The following is a 16,253-nucleotide window of genomic DNA, read 5'->3' as shown; positions in this document are numbered from 1 at the left end:
CTATTGGAAAACACAAATAAATAAGTTCTCATTTGGCGCCGTCTGACGAGAGTCGTCGCCCCTACTACACTTAAGACTGACTCATAATGCTATTGACCTTTCTTAGTAGTAACGTATTGAAATTAAATAAAAATAACTGATTACTGGAAAAAAGGATATAATTTCCCTACATCTAAGAGTGCAATGTTAACACATATGTTTGTTTAAAATGTTAGCTGTCATAGAGTGCTGTCAATCGGGCTTAGTTACTGTTTTTTTTTGTTTACTACGAAACAGTATCAAGCTCAACTTAAATGCTGTGAACAAAAAACAGATGCCATTCAAACAAGGATATAAAGACGGATCTATTATTATCCCCACAAGCCTTCGCGATTGCGTTGTGACCACCACTTGTTTAAGTCAGCTGCAGACGAATTCTTGCCATTTAGGCCGAGTGTGAAGAAAAAGCGAGCAGGAAACCAACTTGTATCCAGTTGGACTGATATATTGAAGCCGCCAACACCGTCGATGATTGGTGTTGATTTATGATTCGGTATTAGCAGACGGGCACAGGTAATGGTGCACTCTATACCTGCAGAAATCTGAAACCAGAGGCAATAATTTAATATTTAAAAGTAATAAAATCGAAAAATACCGACAAAGTAATGACACCCCGCTTTAAAAAACCGCTCAAAAGTTTAGGTTATTTTACTTACCCTTATGAAAACTGTAACCTTGGCTTGAGGTCTTGCTTTCACAGAAAACTTCTCAACATAGAAGAAGGAAGTTTTTCTTTGCCGCTTGGGGCTCATGTAACAATAATTTCCAGACACGAACGTGCGCCCTCTCCACCCGAACTTTTGTGATTTCGCCCTTCTTAAAAACCCTGAGCGTATCCCTATACCTACGGAGAAAGATTACATACTATTATGACCATTTCTTATAATTGTTCTCTATATTAAAAAAAAATGTGGGCACATACTTGAACCTCCTTCGGTAAGCATTAACTTTCCAGGGAAAGCGTGTGGTACAACACTAGCTGAGATAACATTCATAATCCAGGTGATGTACGGGAAGACGTCTATGAATAGGGGCGGGTCATCGTTCAAACGATTCCTCATGGTATGGAGCCGACAGGGCTGACTGCCCGCCGACAGCCCTATCAGTTGAAAGGGTCCGTCCACATCTTGGCTAATAATAGGTGCACCGGGACGAATACCACACCCTGTTGTACAAAGCTCATGAGAGACACCTCCTCCTAACTGTAAATAAGACATCGTGTTGTTTTCGGAAATACAAATTTAAAAAAAGTTCACTGTTTTTTGTCATATCTCAAAAGATTAACGGTTTTCAGTCAGCTTTAGTTTATTTTGGTTAATGTTAATTACCTAGTTTTCTTAAAACTTACGCTACTACTACGATGCCTGATGCAATCCTTGTGAGGAAACACCTTTAAAGTCTTTTTAGCCATTCGTTCTCCGTCTAAATCGATTGGTACGGCTGGAATAAAAGCAATAATTAAAAATGTCAAATATAGTTACATATCTAACTATCAAATAGTATACACTATTTTTTTAATAAATTGCATCTTACGGTTTAGATAGTCGATCAGAAAAACAGCCTTGTTTCTTCGTTTCACTTTTCGCTCCACTAATGTTGGTAAGCAAATCGGAAGAACGTAAACTGGAATTTATACGACAGCATTAATGATAAAATAAAATAAACAATTAAGAAGAAAATAAATGTTTACCTACAAGATTTTATTGGACGTACTAATTTGACAACCGCTACGCTATTGGCGATACCAAATCTGAAAAATATAGACAGAGAAATTATCAGACCACTGGGTAATATAACTCACTAGGGCACTAGTGTGCCCTCCTAACAATAGCAAAGAAGTGTGTCACAATCACAAAATTCTTTAGTATTACAGCTGTCATCAATTTTTTTAGTACGGAAATTCACCTCGTGTACTCCGGATGTGCTATTACTTCTTGATGAGGCATCACGAAGTAAGCGCGTGAGCATTTCTGGTTCATCTTAAGCTGGTCGCGAGTCAGCCCGCATTCCTCCTCGTCACGCTCATAATCTCCGAATATCACGTGACCTCTGGAATTGAAGTATTATTTTTATATTAACGTATCCGACGGTAACCATAACTATTTCAGGGATTTAAAGTAGCAGTAGACGATACATTACATCTATGCCTAATTGTATCGAGATCCGTTCAGCCGTTTAGGAGGTACCTTCTAAAAAACATCAAACTATGTAAACTTTCGCATTTATTAACTTTAATCTATATAAGCACGCAAGAAACCAATTAAGAATTAAATTGAATAAAAAAGAAAACTACTAAATCTTACGAAGCTAGATGTTGAACAACAATGACAAAATAAATCTGAGAAAACCTCACAGCTTGTAATTCTTGGGCAGCTTGAGTAGATCTTTTGCTGTACCGAGCACGAACTGCCTGTGTACAAGTACCACTCGCGGCGCCACCGACTGATGCGGCAGTGATGTCGTCACTATCGTCATATTAAACAAAATTTACTTTTAAAAATGTTATATAGAGAATAGAAATCTGTCTATTTGGTCAATATTAATACAGTGCGATAAATCCGGCAACTAAACAAACGCCATAAAATGTAGACAAAGCTATGAGCTAGCGGGCATCTATTTTTCGGCCGCGACTTCACTTACATAGCTTAGGTGGAATCGTGGTCAGGCGCTTGTTTATTTATGTTAAAAAAGCACAGATTTAAGTGAATTATGGCCAGGGAAATGATCTCATGTATCAAATAACGACTACATCTGCGATCTTAAGTCTGACTGCACACCATGCTAGTCATTTTAGACCTTAACTGATCTTTATATATTTTAACGGGAGCTGAGTGGGGTTTATACCATGTATGTAGTAAACAGCGGCCAGCCATGTGAAGGTGTGTGGCTCCAGGACGCCGTCGACGGGCTTCAACTCGAAGTCATCGTGGCAGGTTGCGAAGTCTCGCAACTTGCTTACCACTACTTTTATGCAGACTGAAATTTCATTTGTAAATACTTAATACTAACTTTGATAGTTGATATAGCTAACTATGGAATTCGACTATGATAACACATTAAAAGTTATTTTTGTCTATTTTTCTTAAAAGGGAATCGGAGGGATAATAAAGGTCGATACTGACTTTTACGGAGTGTAATGTAAAATGTTACACGGCGAACATTTATGCCATAAATACGCAATGTTTCGGAGAAACCAGCAAGCAACGAGCCGATTGATGCAAATGTTACAAGTCACAGTAACAACAACGTAGGTCAGTACCCACTTTTATACAATTATTTCGATAGTGAAAACTTACCTAACATAATGTAGGTTTGAAAAAAGCAAGTAACAATAAATTACTTACTTTTATAAGAAACTTATTTTGTAAAACTCTACTTTTGCTATTCCGAACTTAAAGTAAATAAAAAATTTTAAACTGCTATAAGTTCTGGTGATGTGTTCAAGAATGCGGTATTTTAAATGCATCTAATTTACGTACATGTAATAAATATAGATTTGTAAACGTCCATTACGTGCGCTGTCTCTGCCAAACTATTCTCTACTAACATGTTTGTAAACTGCATTTTCCTGCGGATGATTATAAAATATGCTGCTAACGGAATGTACACAAATCTTCAATCAATAATTATGTCCAAATTATGTGAATTAGTAAACAGCTCACAAGTATTGTGAAGAACGTGTCAATCAGTCATATTTGAGGCATATATTTTTAACAAGCAAATATTACTTGTTTCTCTGCGTCAATACTGCTTACTAGTTTATTGTCTTTGAGAATTTGTAAACATTTTGTGAGTAGTGAAGTTTTATAAACGAGTTGCTTTAGAATGACGTCTCCACAAACGTTACTCTATCATGAGATTTCGCTGGATTATTCTTCTTTGCACAACAGTTGGTGAGTAAAAAAGTATTTTATCTATCCTCAAAGTTATGTGTTACTTATTTCATTATAGAATCTTAATCTAAGTGTTCATTTTTAGAATAACGCGGACTCTGGCGTATCAAAGAGATTAAATAATTTAAATCATTAACAGTAAAGATAAATATTCCAATTATTCGTATGTTCAGATTTGAATATCTAAGTATCTAAGAATATTTTAGAATTTCATTTGAGAACTATTCTTCTTACTTCCTGATCCTCTAAGCCTTTAAATTATATTTTGTGTGTTTAAATATTTGTTAAATGACTCTTTGAACAATAATTGATACAGATTTCAAATATTTTAGTTGGCATAGTGTGGTGTTGGGATGTTCTCGCAGATATGGGCTCCAGACGTTTTGGAAAGGACGGACACGGTTAGTTCCGCACAAATGTTTTTGTTTCATACATTTTATATCAAAACCGCACACAATTGTGTAGCAACAATTTGAAGAAACTTCAGGATACATCTTATTTTTTTATAGTTACATAGAACGATTTTTTTTGTTTTGAATCGAAATATTCATATGCTACCAGTGAGACTAAAGACTTTCTTATAAAAAAAGTGGCATCTACTTATGTGAAAACGAATGATTTGTGTTTCAGTTTTCAAAAATGAATATGTTTTCGGAGATTGCAAGAATCCTAAAAAGATTTATTACGAAAAACATCACAAAACAGTTCAAGAAGTACAGCGTGCATCTGTTATAAGGGTGTGTATTTCTATAGTTTGGTTTAATTCTAATGAAATTGACGTTGGAGCCAAATTCAATCCTTACTTCCTAATAGCAGAAAGTTATGTAACTTGATTTGTAATTGGTTCCTTTTTCTATCTGTTGATTTTCAGATGTTTTCTTTCCCCATTTGCATATAAGGATAATTTAACTTTATTTACCGTTTATATGTCTTTTCAGGATTGGCTCTTTGATACATGGAGAATCCCAACATGCATTATTTTAAGGGCCTCATCATACGAAAGCAACGCGTTTCGTCTCACGTATTACAATTTTGAAATCTGCGTACCCCGAGTAACTTTCTGTTACGATAAAAAAAGATGGAATTACTATTATTATGAATGGTACATCCCTAAAGGTATTACCTACGGCTCAGATTGGGATATTTATTTCTACGGCCCAAACAAAAGTGATTGGACACTACAGTGGGGATAGTACAAAAATGTTGAAATTCGTATCGTTATCGAGTTCACGATACGATAATAGGGTAGCATTAAGTTAAGCACGAAGTTCATACTATACAGAGTCAGCGCCATCTGGTACGAAATGTGCGCTTTTTACTTCTATCTGTAATATCTGTAAGCCAGAAGATAATGACAAAATTCACCACACAATATTTCAGTCATTCCTTTCTCGTTATTCATTCAACTTGATATGATCAAAATTTCAGTCACTGTTTTAAATACACTTATTTGTATCTCCAAGGTTAAAGGGATCTCGATGAAACATTTGACACAGATCAAGAACATAGTCTGAAAAAAAAATCTACTTACTATTTTTTAAATCCACGCGGTCGAAATTGCGAGCAAAAGCCATTAAAGACAAATAAAAGAAGCAATAACTTATGTATATTCAAAGATAGTTTTTGTTAATATTTTTTATCGTAATAAAGTATTTTACCAATTCTGAGTGTTTACATAAACCCATTTAAAAATTACATACTAGGTAAGTAATTTATATACAGTATACAATGTTATTAATGCTTGAAATCAGATATTTTGTAAGTAGTAAAAATTAAAAAAATGGTTAAATAATACAAACGTATGAAAAAAAATCGAGGAACTTTTAATACGAATAATCTTATGAACTATTGAAAAACCGTTGTCCTATATAAGAAAAGAAAAGTTAAAACAAAAATACAAAAATTACAGTGAGAAAATTAGATTACATGATCACCGAGTTTGTATGAATTAGAAAATAATGACTAACTTAGTTATCGTTTACTATAATTTGTTTTAACGTATTACTCTGGTTTATCAGGCTTGAGTCCGCCCTGAGGAAGAGGAGGAGGCGGGACGTTAGCGATTTCGGGATCTTTAGGGGAGTAGTTGAGAACGTTAAGGTCACTGGGTTCCGGAGGTGGGCTAGGAGTAGATGGATTGGAGCCAACTGAATTAGGTATCTGCTCTCGGCCAGATGGCGATGCCTCATACTGACCTAGAACATTCGTCAATGGATGGTACAGGGGAGGTAAACCAGCATACGGATTAAAGCCAAAGGGATCAAAGGGGTCATAGAATCGGAATGCAGGATAACTGTAGGTAAAGTGTCGGATATTAGGGATGGTATTGTACGTATGACTAATGGGCAGAACTTGGGGTGGTAATCCAAATTGGTTCAGCGGTATTGGGGACTCTGTACTGGGAGGAGGTGGGGGTGACTGAGCAGCCTGGTCTGCAGAATTTGGTAAGGATGTACTCGACTCGGAAGGCGCCGCTTGTTCGGAATTGGAGGGGATTTCAGTTGGAGGGGCTACAGAAGATGCAGATGACTCGGGCTGTTCTGTGCTGGACGGAGATCCGGCTGCCTCTGGTGCTTTAGAGGATGGTCCTGGTGCCGGTTCTGGAATAGCATTAGGCCCTCTTGGCAGGAATGCTGGCGCAGGAATTAAGCCCTGAAATACCGCAAAAGAAAGTTGTTACAATAGGTGCCAAATTTAAACAAACCATGTGAAGGAGGAATTTAATTTTATGACAGAAAGTAATAGCCAATGACAGTGGTTATAGAATACGATAAATGTTTCAATAACCATTAAAGCCGTGCATTATTTTGCAACGAGAAAATATGGTATAAAAAACTTACATTGCCTAGTGGTAATTCATGCCCATAGAAGAAAGGTGACTGCAGCGGGAAGGTGAAAGCTGCGTCGTGTATCACTGGCTGGTACACCGGGAACGCCTTGCTCGGCTCCAGGTTTTGGTTGGAGGTGATGAGGGCATTGTACACTTTCGGGATCCGACCTGGCGACGGATCCGATGTGACAATGCCTACACACAGCAACTGGAAGAAGTATACGTTGTGTAAGTAATTTGGATTGTTATTTATGATTGGCTGTTCAAATATATTTATAAAAATACTTATATTTGTAACCAATAACTGAAGAAATGGAGGAGAAAGGATAACAATAGGTGACATTTTGAAATTAACATACTTATACTGAACGGAATTGATAATCTTTAAGTAAGTGAAGTACGAACTATTGAGATTTATTAAAACAAACAAATATAATCAACATAATAATACTCTTGATCTTTTCCTACTATAGTTTACTTGTATTGTGAATCAATAATTTTCTCGGCTCAGTTACAGAACCAGTTATATGAATTGCATTATAGTCTGCTGTAACCAGACCAATTACAATTTACCTTGACTGTACAGGTACATGAGTGACACATATTGAAAAAATGATCAAGTGATATTCGACGAACACAAACTAAGATTGAATATTTTTCTTTGTCTTTGTAGTTTATTTATTGTTATTTTTTCCCTTATAATACTTAGATGGGAAAATAAGAAAGTCCAAATCATTCAACTGAGCTTTATTGAAAGACATTTTTAAATAAACAGTTTTTTTTCGAACATTCAAATCTTCCATTATAAAGTAAAACACAATTATAATTAACACGTTTACTGCGGCAAGTAAAATCACAATTCTTCCCCTGGAGCGGCGGCAGGCCGAAATGCGCCCCCAATGATATTTCCGCCAGTGCGTGGCAGGTCTTTATAGACCCACCAGCACTAGGATAGATTAAATTGCTTTAAATTTTTGGAAACATAATGTATACATTTTTTTAATTACAAATTACATTTATTAAAATACACAAGAATACCATAAAACATACTCCTATGTACAAACAGACAAGAAGTCTTTGTATTAAACGTAATAAGTCTGCACAAATACGTTAATCATAGTTCATGATATAAACAGATATAACAATGGTATATAAATTTCATTTAAAGAATGAATAACAAGAAATTAAGTTTTTCTTACATTGTTGCATTATTCTTAATGAATACTCTGTCATAGGTGCAAGGGTTTTTATTGGCATATTTTGATGTAATAATCTAAGTAAAAGAGGTGGTAGAATGAAAAGTAAAGCGATTTCCGATTTAGACAAAAATTCCGAGATCGGTTTCGTGTAAAGTTTAGTTTTTTTTCGGTTAAAAATAAATGGAAATTATTTGTTCATTTTAATGCATATATTATTTTAATAAAGGTATGAATACTGTAATATCATGAATATTTATAGTGATGATATTTTCATGAAACTATGCGTAATTACAGAGAGGCCAGTTAGATTAGTCGAAACATTAACCTAGTTGCTTTCACCACGTATGATACAACATTGATAGAAAGGAAGACAAAAACATTAAATTTAAGGCCGCATGTAATAACAGATAATTAGCACATAAAGGATATTAGCCGCAGAGAAAATGCAACGATAAAAAACATCTATGCATTTACATAAAGGTCGATGTTACAAGGAATATATCAAACTATTATTGCAGCACTTAGCTAGTAGTAGTGTTTTTAATATTTGTAAGCCATAAGTCATTTACTTTAGTCTTGTCATCATCATCATACTACTACTTATCGTACTGCCGTACGGTCGGAGCAGCAGGTTTTTGTCCACCACTAACTCTATCACACGTCATCTCAGTCACTCCCTTTTGATCATGTCTTTATCATGTTATTTACTTTAGTCTTGTAATTTAGTGTTTTTTTAATGCTGGGTTGCTGAAGTTTCCATTTATTTTATCATCACCTAGTCAACCTAAGATTGAACGGAGTAAAACTCAAGTTATGTAGTTCGGAAACGCACTTCTTGAAGTTATCGAACGAAAAACTAAGGTATGGTTAAATGTAGATGGGAAACCGTAAATGATAGTGTAAACGATGGCAGAATTAATAATTATATGTTAAGCTCATTTGTTAATAGAATTACTTAACAAAAGTTAAGTTACTTAAAGTAAAATCTTACCCATAAATAAAGAGCGCTTAATCTCGATTACTGGACTTATTATATTAAAAGATACTTAATTTAAGAATAAGTAAGAGATCTTAACTACAATATAGATTACAATTGTTCAATACAGATTACTGAGAATAGTAAGATAGTATTTTTTATTTACGGGTGAATCAGCGGCTGTGGTTAATCAACGAAGCCTTGACATTTAGATATGTCATGCGGAATTGGCTCGAGTTATACAACAGGGAGGGAAAGTAGCAACAGTAATTACATACTAATATGGAGTCTTAATTAACTTAAGTGGATTGGTACTAAAAGTTAAAACCATAAAATACTAACAAACTAATTGTCATAATTACAATCTTTTTTATAATTATTTACACCTATTAGTGGGCTCAATATATGATATCGATAAAAAAGTAATTAGACGGATATTAAATTAAAAAATTCAATTTGGAGAAAGCCCGAATTTAAAATACAGTGATATTTTAAGAAATGGTTTTACAGTTACAATAATAAAATAGTATCTACCTCGTTCCGCTAGATGTCCTTGTGATATACTAAAACAATACAAATTCTCACACATTTTAGATAAACGCATGGCCGAAGGAAGGGGCCAGGTCATTGCCGACTTGTTGTAACACTTTGCCTAATCGTAATACATTATGCCACTCCAGACTGTAATCCACGAGCACTTGATGCGATAAGCTTGCACCAGACAAATTACGTTCAAACAAAGGGTCAATTTGCTAGCAATTTGAACGTCGAGACTGCATTGTGATTTGAGAAATCTTACCAAATGCATACTAGATGAATTAACACTAATCGATGAAAACAAATGTATTTGAAAGTACAGATATTAAATACTAAGCAAAGAATCTTTTTTTTTTACAAATGCTCAATTGATGCCATAGCAATGTAATATAACAAAGCGTATACACACACTACTTAGTGACGTTATTTTTGAATAATTCTTTCTTTAATAAAAAGTCCTATATGTACGATACGCTTTAGGCTATGAATTTTCGCGTTTTTAAACTTGACGTAAACAAATTGGAAAAAACCTGCATGTTGGAAAGGGACCATAAACAACAACATTTAGGAAGCAAGGTTATTATGGTAACGGTAATTTGTTATTCTTGCTACGCAACATTTGCAATTGAGAATTTGAAAAATGTAAAAAATATATTTTTTTATTATTTCATGCGGATGAAGCCGTACGGGAACAGGTAGTCACAAATAAAGGACATTCTCACGATGTCAAAAATAATACCAACAATGAAGTGCTTATTAAGTGCCGTATTTTTTATAAAGTCTATATAATAAAGTACGCTTTTCTGAAATATATGCAAAGTAATAGTTAAAATTATAATAATTTATATGAATGTGTTAATTATTACTTATCTAATATTTCGAAATTACAACATCAATTCTAAAAGTTTCGCAGTTACAACTAGGCAGTTAAGTAATTACATACAACTTTAAATAGCACTTAATAACACTTATTTACATTATAATTATATTTACATTAATATTGTAACATGAAAAAGAAGCTTCCTGTAAGAACGTTCTAAAAAGCCTTGTACAAATTCCTTTCAAAATTACACGTAACGATTTTAAATATGCATAGTTTAGACCAAGATGCTTAAATCATCTTTTAATTTCAATGCTCATTTTAATTAATTCATTTAGGAGTCCATACATATAAAATTTGTATCGTAATACGAAACAGATTTAAATTCTCTGCAATAATCCAATAATCTCTTAAGAAGATATACCTACTTGACGCCCCAGAAAAGTGTTTCAATAAGTTAGGAAATTCAAAGGAGTCAAATCTGGATTGATGAAGATTTGTGTCTCCGAATTTTCTCTCCCGTCATCATTTTTTGCCTTAGGGATAACAGCTTACTCATTCAGTATTCCCACAAAGTAATTAAACCTGCATTGTTGTTGTAGACCACGCGCGGACGAAGTCGTGGGCAACAGCTAGTTAATACATTTAAACAAGTCAACAACAATTAAGAGATTTAAAATGGCATAATTCTCGAAGCTTTACTACTTGTACTTACACGGTCGCAAAGTAAAAGGTAACCTAACTTGTGTGCACTGGACATAGAAAAGTTTGTATCAAAAGCTATAATTTAGGCTTGAAGGCTAACACAACTGTAACTTGTTACTGCGCCCACACGATTATTTTTAACCTAAATTATTAGACCGACTGTTTTTGTTTCATTGTTTGTACTTTGTACAAAATGATCTTATATCGAGCTTATTACCGAACTGAATTGTAATGTTTTTTTTTTACATTGTAATAAAGTTCATAAACACTGGACATAGGCATTATAGATTTTGTTTCATTACACAAGTTTGTGTCATTTCCTTTTACACATTCATGATACTTGGTTACATTTAGTGTTAATTTTTCTACAACAATATGGCGTCATTCTGGTCGATAACTTCAAGTCGCCACTAGCCACAGATTCGCAGTTTAACTGCCATGACTCTCTTTATTTAACCTTTCAAAGGTTGTGCGCAACTTTTAAGGTAATATTGTTAATTGAACATTATTGATGTCCAATTAAATTTAATGAGGAGACTTGAATGAATGTGTAGCCGGAAATGAGTGACACAAAGGCGAGGCTCGCTCGACAGCTGACAGCCTTGGCCACGCCTGCGATCAAGGTCTAAGAAATGGAACGTGCTACAAACTGGTACCCGTTAAGGTCAACGCCGCAAACAAATGAGGACTGCACTCTAATATTCTAATGTAAGTGCTTTGTTATAATATTAGAAGCTAATGCTTAAGATCATGTTAACGCTTTTTAAACCCAGGTTGCTAGCCGTATTTATATACTTTTTAAAAATGCTTTCAATACCCCGTCATTTGTTTTTTTGAAATGTTTCTTAGATTATAAAAAATTCGGATTAAAAATAAGTGTCCATTTGTTTTCCTTACATCGATTACATGTCAAATATAATTACCATAACTAAAAAGATATTCACAAAAACAGAAATCATCTTACATAACAGTTATAAAAAGCGCAATAAATTCGTCTCACAATCATTGATCAATTCTTACTTAGATACACAGGAATTTGCGAACTTACTGCATACATTGTAATTCTCTTGTATTCGTTTAAAAAATAAGACAAAAGAATGATCAATGGATCAGATAATTTTGCAACGAATGGCGCATCATTGTGCATTCTCAATAAATCAGAGTTCAATGTCCTGTTGCAGTCGAGCCTATAAGCCTCAAGAAATTTCTCACCGCTTTGCCAAGTTCGATACAAGCCGCAGCATGCTAAGAGCTTACTGACGCAGTATAACAAATAGCTACGCTTTCGACGACGAATTAGTCATAACATTTAGAATTTATTGGCGAAAGTTAACAAAGGAATGTTTGTGCATTGATGGAAACTAATGGAATAGTTAACGCTTTAATCTTTCGTATCAAGGAATAGATTTGGTATTTTTTGAAAAAAAACACACTTCGTGTCGGCGTCAATTACGCAGATCCTTTCTTTACCAGCTATAGAATGCAAATTGAACTACGTTTACTCAAACCTATTAATTTCAAATAGTGGTGGGTACATTTTATCTACTTTCAAGTGAGATTATTAGATCAAAAGGCAGCGTCTTTTCGGTTCATTATGCAGGCATGCAAGAAAAAAATATATTCAAACTTCTGACACATTAGGTTATAATTGTATATATTTATGGATAAATCAAACGGCTGCATCTTCGTGTTGGCTCTATTTACGGTCAGAACGAGATCCCATATGATCAATGTAAATTGAATAATTTTAAAACATGTCCATTTAAAATTTAGTGCCGTAATTATTGCAAGTATATTCATGAATTGGTGTCAGATAAACATAGTAAAACGCATCTCTTACGATCTTATAACTTTTTTTATTTTACTTAACGCTTGGATTATATAAATATGAACTATATATTAAGTTACCAGTAACTTTTTTACAATATAAGATGGCAAACAAGAAACCATCTTTTTTCACCAATATGAGGAAGTTACCGCTGCCTTTTGCATTTGCAGATACGTTGCCTACGTTTAAAACACAGAAAATGGGACCCACGTAAAAGATTTGTACAGTACTCCAAATAATTAGGGCGAGAAAAGATCAGATCTATTTTTTTCTTATAATTCTAAGATGGCAATGTTCTTGTAACATTGATACATTGTGTGGTGGAAGTTCATCGGCGTCTCATTGCATGTTCATTGTTCTCAAAGAACATGTCGTGTGCGTTTGTTTGCCCGAGTATGTTCATAGAACAACTTAATTAACGTGTACACACGTCGTTTCTATGCCATATTTGTGGTTGTCACGAAATCTACCATTTAAAGAGATTTTTACTGTTTCGTCGCAGATACTTTGTATACGTGATTTACCAATAGTTAAAATTCAATTTTAATATATGAAGATTTTATTGTTTTTATTTTTTGAGGTTGTTTTTATAATAGAAGAACGATATTTAGCAGTTTCATTAAAAGATAATACAACAACTCGTTGAACTCTTTTGCTCGTTTAAGATCATTTCTATCTTAATATACAAATTCCACTTAGCGAATGATCGCGCGACTCTGGCCCGTTGTTTTCATGCAATCGTGTATTATTTTCGTCGCCAGCGTCCGAAGTCGTGCAAATTTTGGCCAAGTGGAAATGGGCCCTAACAATTCTAGTTGTACTACTGTAAAGTGAACACGAGAACAATGGTCACTGACTTATCACGCTTCATTGATTTACACCGTGAATAATTCTTGTACAAATTCAATATAACACCAAATTAATAATAAACAATGAACGATGAACATAGTATTTAATTAATAAAGTATTGAGACATATAAAATTATGAAATTTTTATACTTTAATCCAAATGCTTTTATACTGAATTTTCGTAAAAATGCAAACATTTTAGATAAAAATAAAGTAAACATACGAAATTTCCAATGAATAAATTAAGCATAATTTGCATAATCATTTGATTTATGTTCTTTATTATTAGAAACGACAAAAAACACCAGCGAAAGTTAAAGAATAAAATTAATGAAAGAAATATATAAACTATATGTCTATTTCTGACAGCGAAAGTAATAAAGACTTTAAAGATATTAATATGTACATTAATTTTTCAACATTATTTGTACAAATCATTAGCTTAACAATACATTGGCTAATAATTCAAACAATACAGAAAACTTGACATAATAAACAAATTAATTGAGTTATATGTTTATGGAATTGATATTTAATATTGTTGGATAACTCTAAAAGCTTATTGTTTCAAAAGCTCTCTTGCATGTATAGATATAGTATATAGTTTTACTTACAATAGAGTATTGTAGAATAGAGGAGTGCATGTTGCGCGCGCTCTGCGTGCCGGCCGTGGCGGAGTGGCTGCGAGAGGGCGCTGCGCTCGCCGGCCGCGCGACCCGCGAACTGACCCTGACTGGATGTGGCCGCCGCGTTTACATCTTACTCAACTCTTACCGACAATATTATGATTTATTATTACTCGATACAGCGATAATCTGTAATAAAATATTGTGCATTTCGCATAGTTTACGCAGATCTAAGGTAATTTTAGGTAAATTCCTTTAACTAGTGAACACCAATATACGCATATTTGTCGAATTCTTCTAGGATTTTTCTTTGTTTGTTGAATTTTTGTTCAGTGAAAAAAAATAGGGAAGGTGCATTTATGTCTCGTATTAAATGTTTGCACTTACAATCCTTCGGGTTTTCCAAAGATATTTCGCAGAATAATTTCCAATTCATGTTGTTCAAGTTTACCCAAGTTTACCTCAAGTGCGAAAAAGTGTTATAAAGATATCCTTCTCAAACGTTACCATTTAGTTTAAATCCTTAATTCGTAAACTAAATTTATTTAGAGCTTTCTAGTCAATTTTAACTCATTGTTAGTCCTTGAGAACGAATGCAAGCACGTTGTGCTTTGGCCTACTTAAGTGATAAGCCATAAAACTTTTAGACTATTTATTTTTACACAGGTGGACATTACTGTCATTTAACGAGTTGTCGCAATATATGAATTGTACAGTTTTTTTTACGACAAATACGGAGGCTAGTCACAAACGGTCATAATTTTTTGAAGAGAAATGTACAACTTGGATATTGAATTTATTATTTTAGGCGAACAATTATAGTAATAATAGTGTTATAATAACTAATATATCACTATTAATATAGTAACAATTAATACAACTTCTAACTTTAAAGTAATCAATTGCTTTAGACTTAGATTCTATTCTTTACTACTTAAGACTTTTGTTAACGTCATTCCTTATTCTCTGTAGGAAAATGAGCGGAATCGTTAAAAGATGAGACTTTTATTAATACTAGTAAAAATAAAATAGCTTTATTGATTTTCCCTTTGGGTAGGGGACTGGAGTCCAAGCTAGGTTGGCACCCTGTGATGGATCACCAGGCCCCTACTTGTGCAAAACAAATCTTTTTAACTTTGCTAATCATATTGATATTCCTAATTATAATAATGACAAGATGCAACGTAATGCATGCATTACAATGATAGTAGATCGTCTGCAATAATAATTTTGCATAAAGTTTACAAAACAAAAGCTTTTATATTTTTTTTAAACGCCATCTACAGGCGAATTTATGTAACTCATCATTCCTTTCGTTCGTCATATGTAAATTCATTTGCGAACACATAATATAGATGGTGCTGTAATAAAAACACATAGAATTTCTCTGACTAAAATATTTTTAATACATTATTTTGTAACGATTCTGTTTTATGTATATTTATTTGCATTGCACTGCATGCACCGCATTTTTACCATATTTCGTTATTTGCGTTTTATCCAGAAACTTCGTTCAATGTTTATAACAGAACTCAGAATTTAAATTGATGATGACACTGAATAATTGGCCCCAGTATAATTAAACCGCAGTTAGTTAATTCTTATCGGACGCAAATAACTGTTTATAAAAAATGTCATTTATATAGTTTTAAATTTATAGAAGTAACGAAATGGAAATTCACTTTTTGACCGACTTCCTAAAAGAAGGAGGTACTCAAGTCGTCTGTATGTTTTTTTTTTAATTTTAATTATGGAGCATAATGATTTTAACTAGAGTTTTTTTTTTAATTATAAGTAGTTTTGTGTATAATATTGCTGCGATATTCTGTATTACAAAACATTGTATATAAGACACAAATTATTAGCTTTATCGTTTATTTATTTCAATAGATAAGAAGCTCAAAGTCCTTTTTGTCTCATAATTGTGACCCCCTTATTACCTTTATCTTAG

The 16,253-nt window shown here is 33.6% G+C and overlaps 3 protein-coding genes across 4 annotated transcripts; 1 reads left to right on the top strand and 2 right to left on the bottom strand.

Annotated features, from left to right (window-relative positions):
* Window positions 1–177: 177 nt before the first annotated feature.
* LOC106100345 lies at window positions 178–3,696 on the bottom strand. The gene is made up of 10 exons (XM_013279170.1): window positions 3,519–3,696; window positions 2,884–3,015; window positions 2,393–2,504; window positions 1,945–2,088; window positions 1,734–1,789; window positions 1,573–1,662; window positions 1,388–1,479; window positions 962–1,241; window positions 696–883; window positions 178–581 (listed from the first exon to the last, which is right to left on the bottom strand). The coding sequence occupies exons 1-10, from the start codon at window positions 3,601–3,603 to the stop codon at window positions 351–353; spliced, it is 1,410 nt and encodes a 469-aa protein (XP_013134624.1). The 5' UTR covers window positions 3,604–3,696; the 3' UTR covers window positions 178–350.
* A 200-nt stretch (window positions 3,697–3,896) lies between these two features.
* Window positions 3,897–5,364, top strand: LOC106100547. Of its 2 annotated transcripts, XR_001225443.1 has the most exons (4): window positions 3,897–3,932; window positions 4,265–4,333; window positions 4,563–4,669; window positions 4,871–5,364. XR_001225443.1 is itself a non-coding variant. In XM_013279417.1 (3 exons), the coding sequence occupies exons 1-3, from the start codon at window positions 4,300–4,302 to the stop codon at window positions 5,123–5,125; spliced, it is 396 nt and encodes a 131-aa protein (XP_013134871.1). In that variant the 5' UTR covers window positions 4,225–4,299; the 3' UTR covers window positions 5,126–5,364. The 2 variants fall into 2 exon arrangements, 1 of the variants encoding a protein (XP_013134871.1); XM_013279417.1 differs by lacking the exon at window positions 3,897–3,932 and having other exon boundaries at window positions 4,225–4,333.
* Window positions 5,365–5,734: 370 nt separating this feature from the next.
* LOC106100767 (extensin) lies at window positions 5,735–14,399 on the bottom strand. The gene is made up of 3 exons (XM_013279790.1): window positions 14,291–14,399; window positions 6,773–6,970; window positions 5,735–6,584 (listed from the first exon to the last, which is right to left on the bottom strand). Exons 1-3 carry the CDS (start codon window positions 14,318–14,320, stop codon window positions 5,934–5,936), a joined length of 879 nt encoding a protein of 292 aa, XP_013135244.1. The 5' UTR covers window positions 14,321–14,399; the 3' UTR covers window positions 5,735–5,933.
* Between the last annotated feature and the right edge of the window lie 1,854 nt (window positions 14,400–16,253).

This window comes from Papilio polytes, unplaced genomic scaffold, assembly GCF_000836215.1.
Source record: "Papilio polytes unplaced genomic scaffold, Ppol_1.0 DF824047.1, whole genome shotgun sequence".
NCBI classification, from domain to species: Eukaryota; Metazoa; Arthropoda; class Insecta; order Lepidoptera; family Papilionidae; genus Papilio; species Papilio polytes.
Note: the sequence above shows the minus strand (reverse complement) of the source record. Positions and strands in the feature narration are given on the sequence as shown.

Bases quoted from the DNA above. Each gene is read 5' to 3' on its own strand.
- LOC106100345 (XM_013279170.1), bottom strand. From the start codon at position 3,603: ATGCAGTTTACAAACATGTTAGTAGAGAATAGTTTGGCAGAGACAGCG. The intron at 3,016-3,518 runs GTACGTAAATTA...ATGAAATTTCAG, and splicing joins CAAATCTATATTTATTACAT to TCTGCATAAAAGTAGTGGTA. The intron at 2,089-2,392 runs GTGAGGTTTTCT...CTTCAATTCCAG, and splicing joins CTGCCCAAGAATTACAAGCT to AGGTCACGTGATATTCGGAG.
- LOC106100547 (XM_013279417.1), top strand. From the start codon at position 4,300: ATGGGCTCCAGACGTTTTGGAAAGGACGGACACG. The intron at 4,334-4,562 runs GTTAGTTCCGCA...TTTGTGTTTCAG, and splicing joins TTTTGGAAAGGACGGACACG to TTTTCAAAAATGAATATGTT. The intron at 4,670-4,870 runs GTGTGTATTTCT...ATGTCTTTTCAG, and splicing joins AGCGTGCATCTGTTATAAGG to GATTGGCTCTTTGATACATG.
- LOC106100767 (XM_013279790.1), bottom strand. From the start codon at position 14,320: ATGCACTCCTCTATTCTACAATACTCTATT. The intron at 6,971-14,290 runs GTAAGTAAAACT...TACTTCTTCCAG, and splicing joins CTATTCTACAATACTCTATT to TTGCTGTGTGTAGGCATTGT. The intron at 6,585-6,772 runs GTAAGTTTTTTA...GCGGTATTTCAG, and splicing joins ATGAATTACCACTAGGCAAT to GGCTTAATTCCTGCGCCAGC.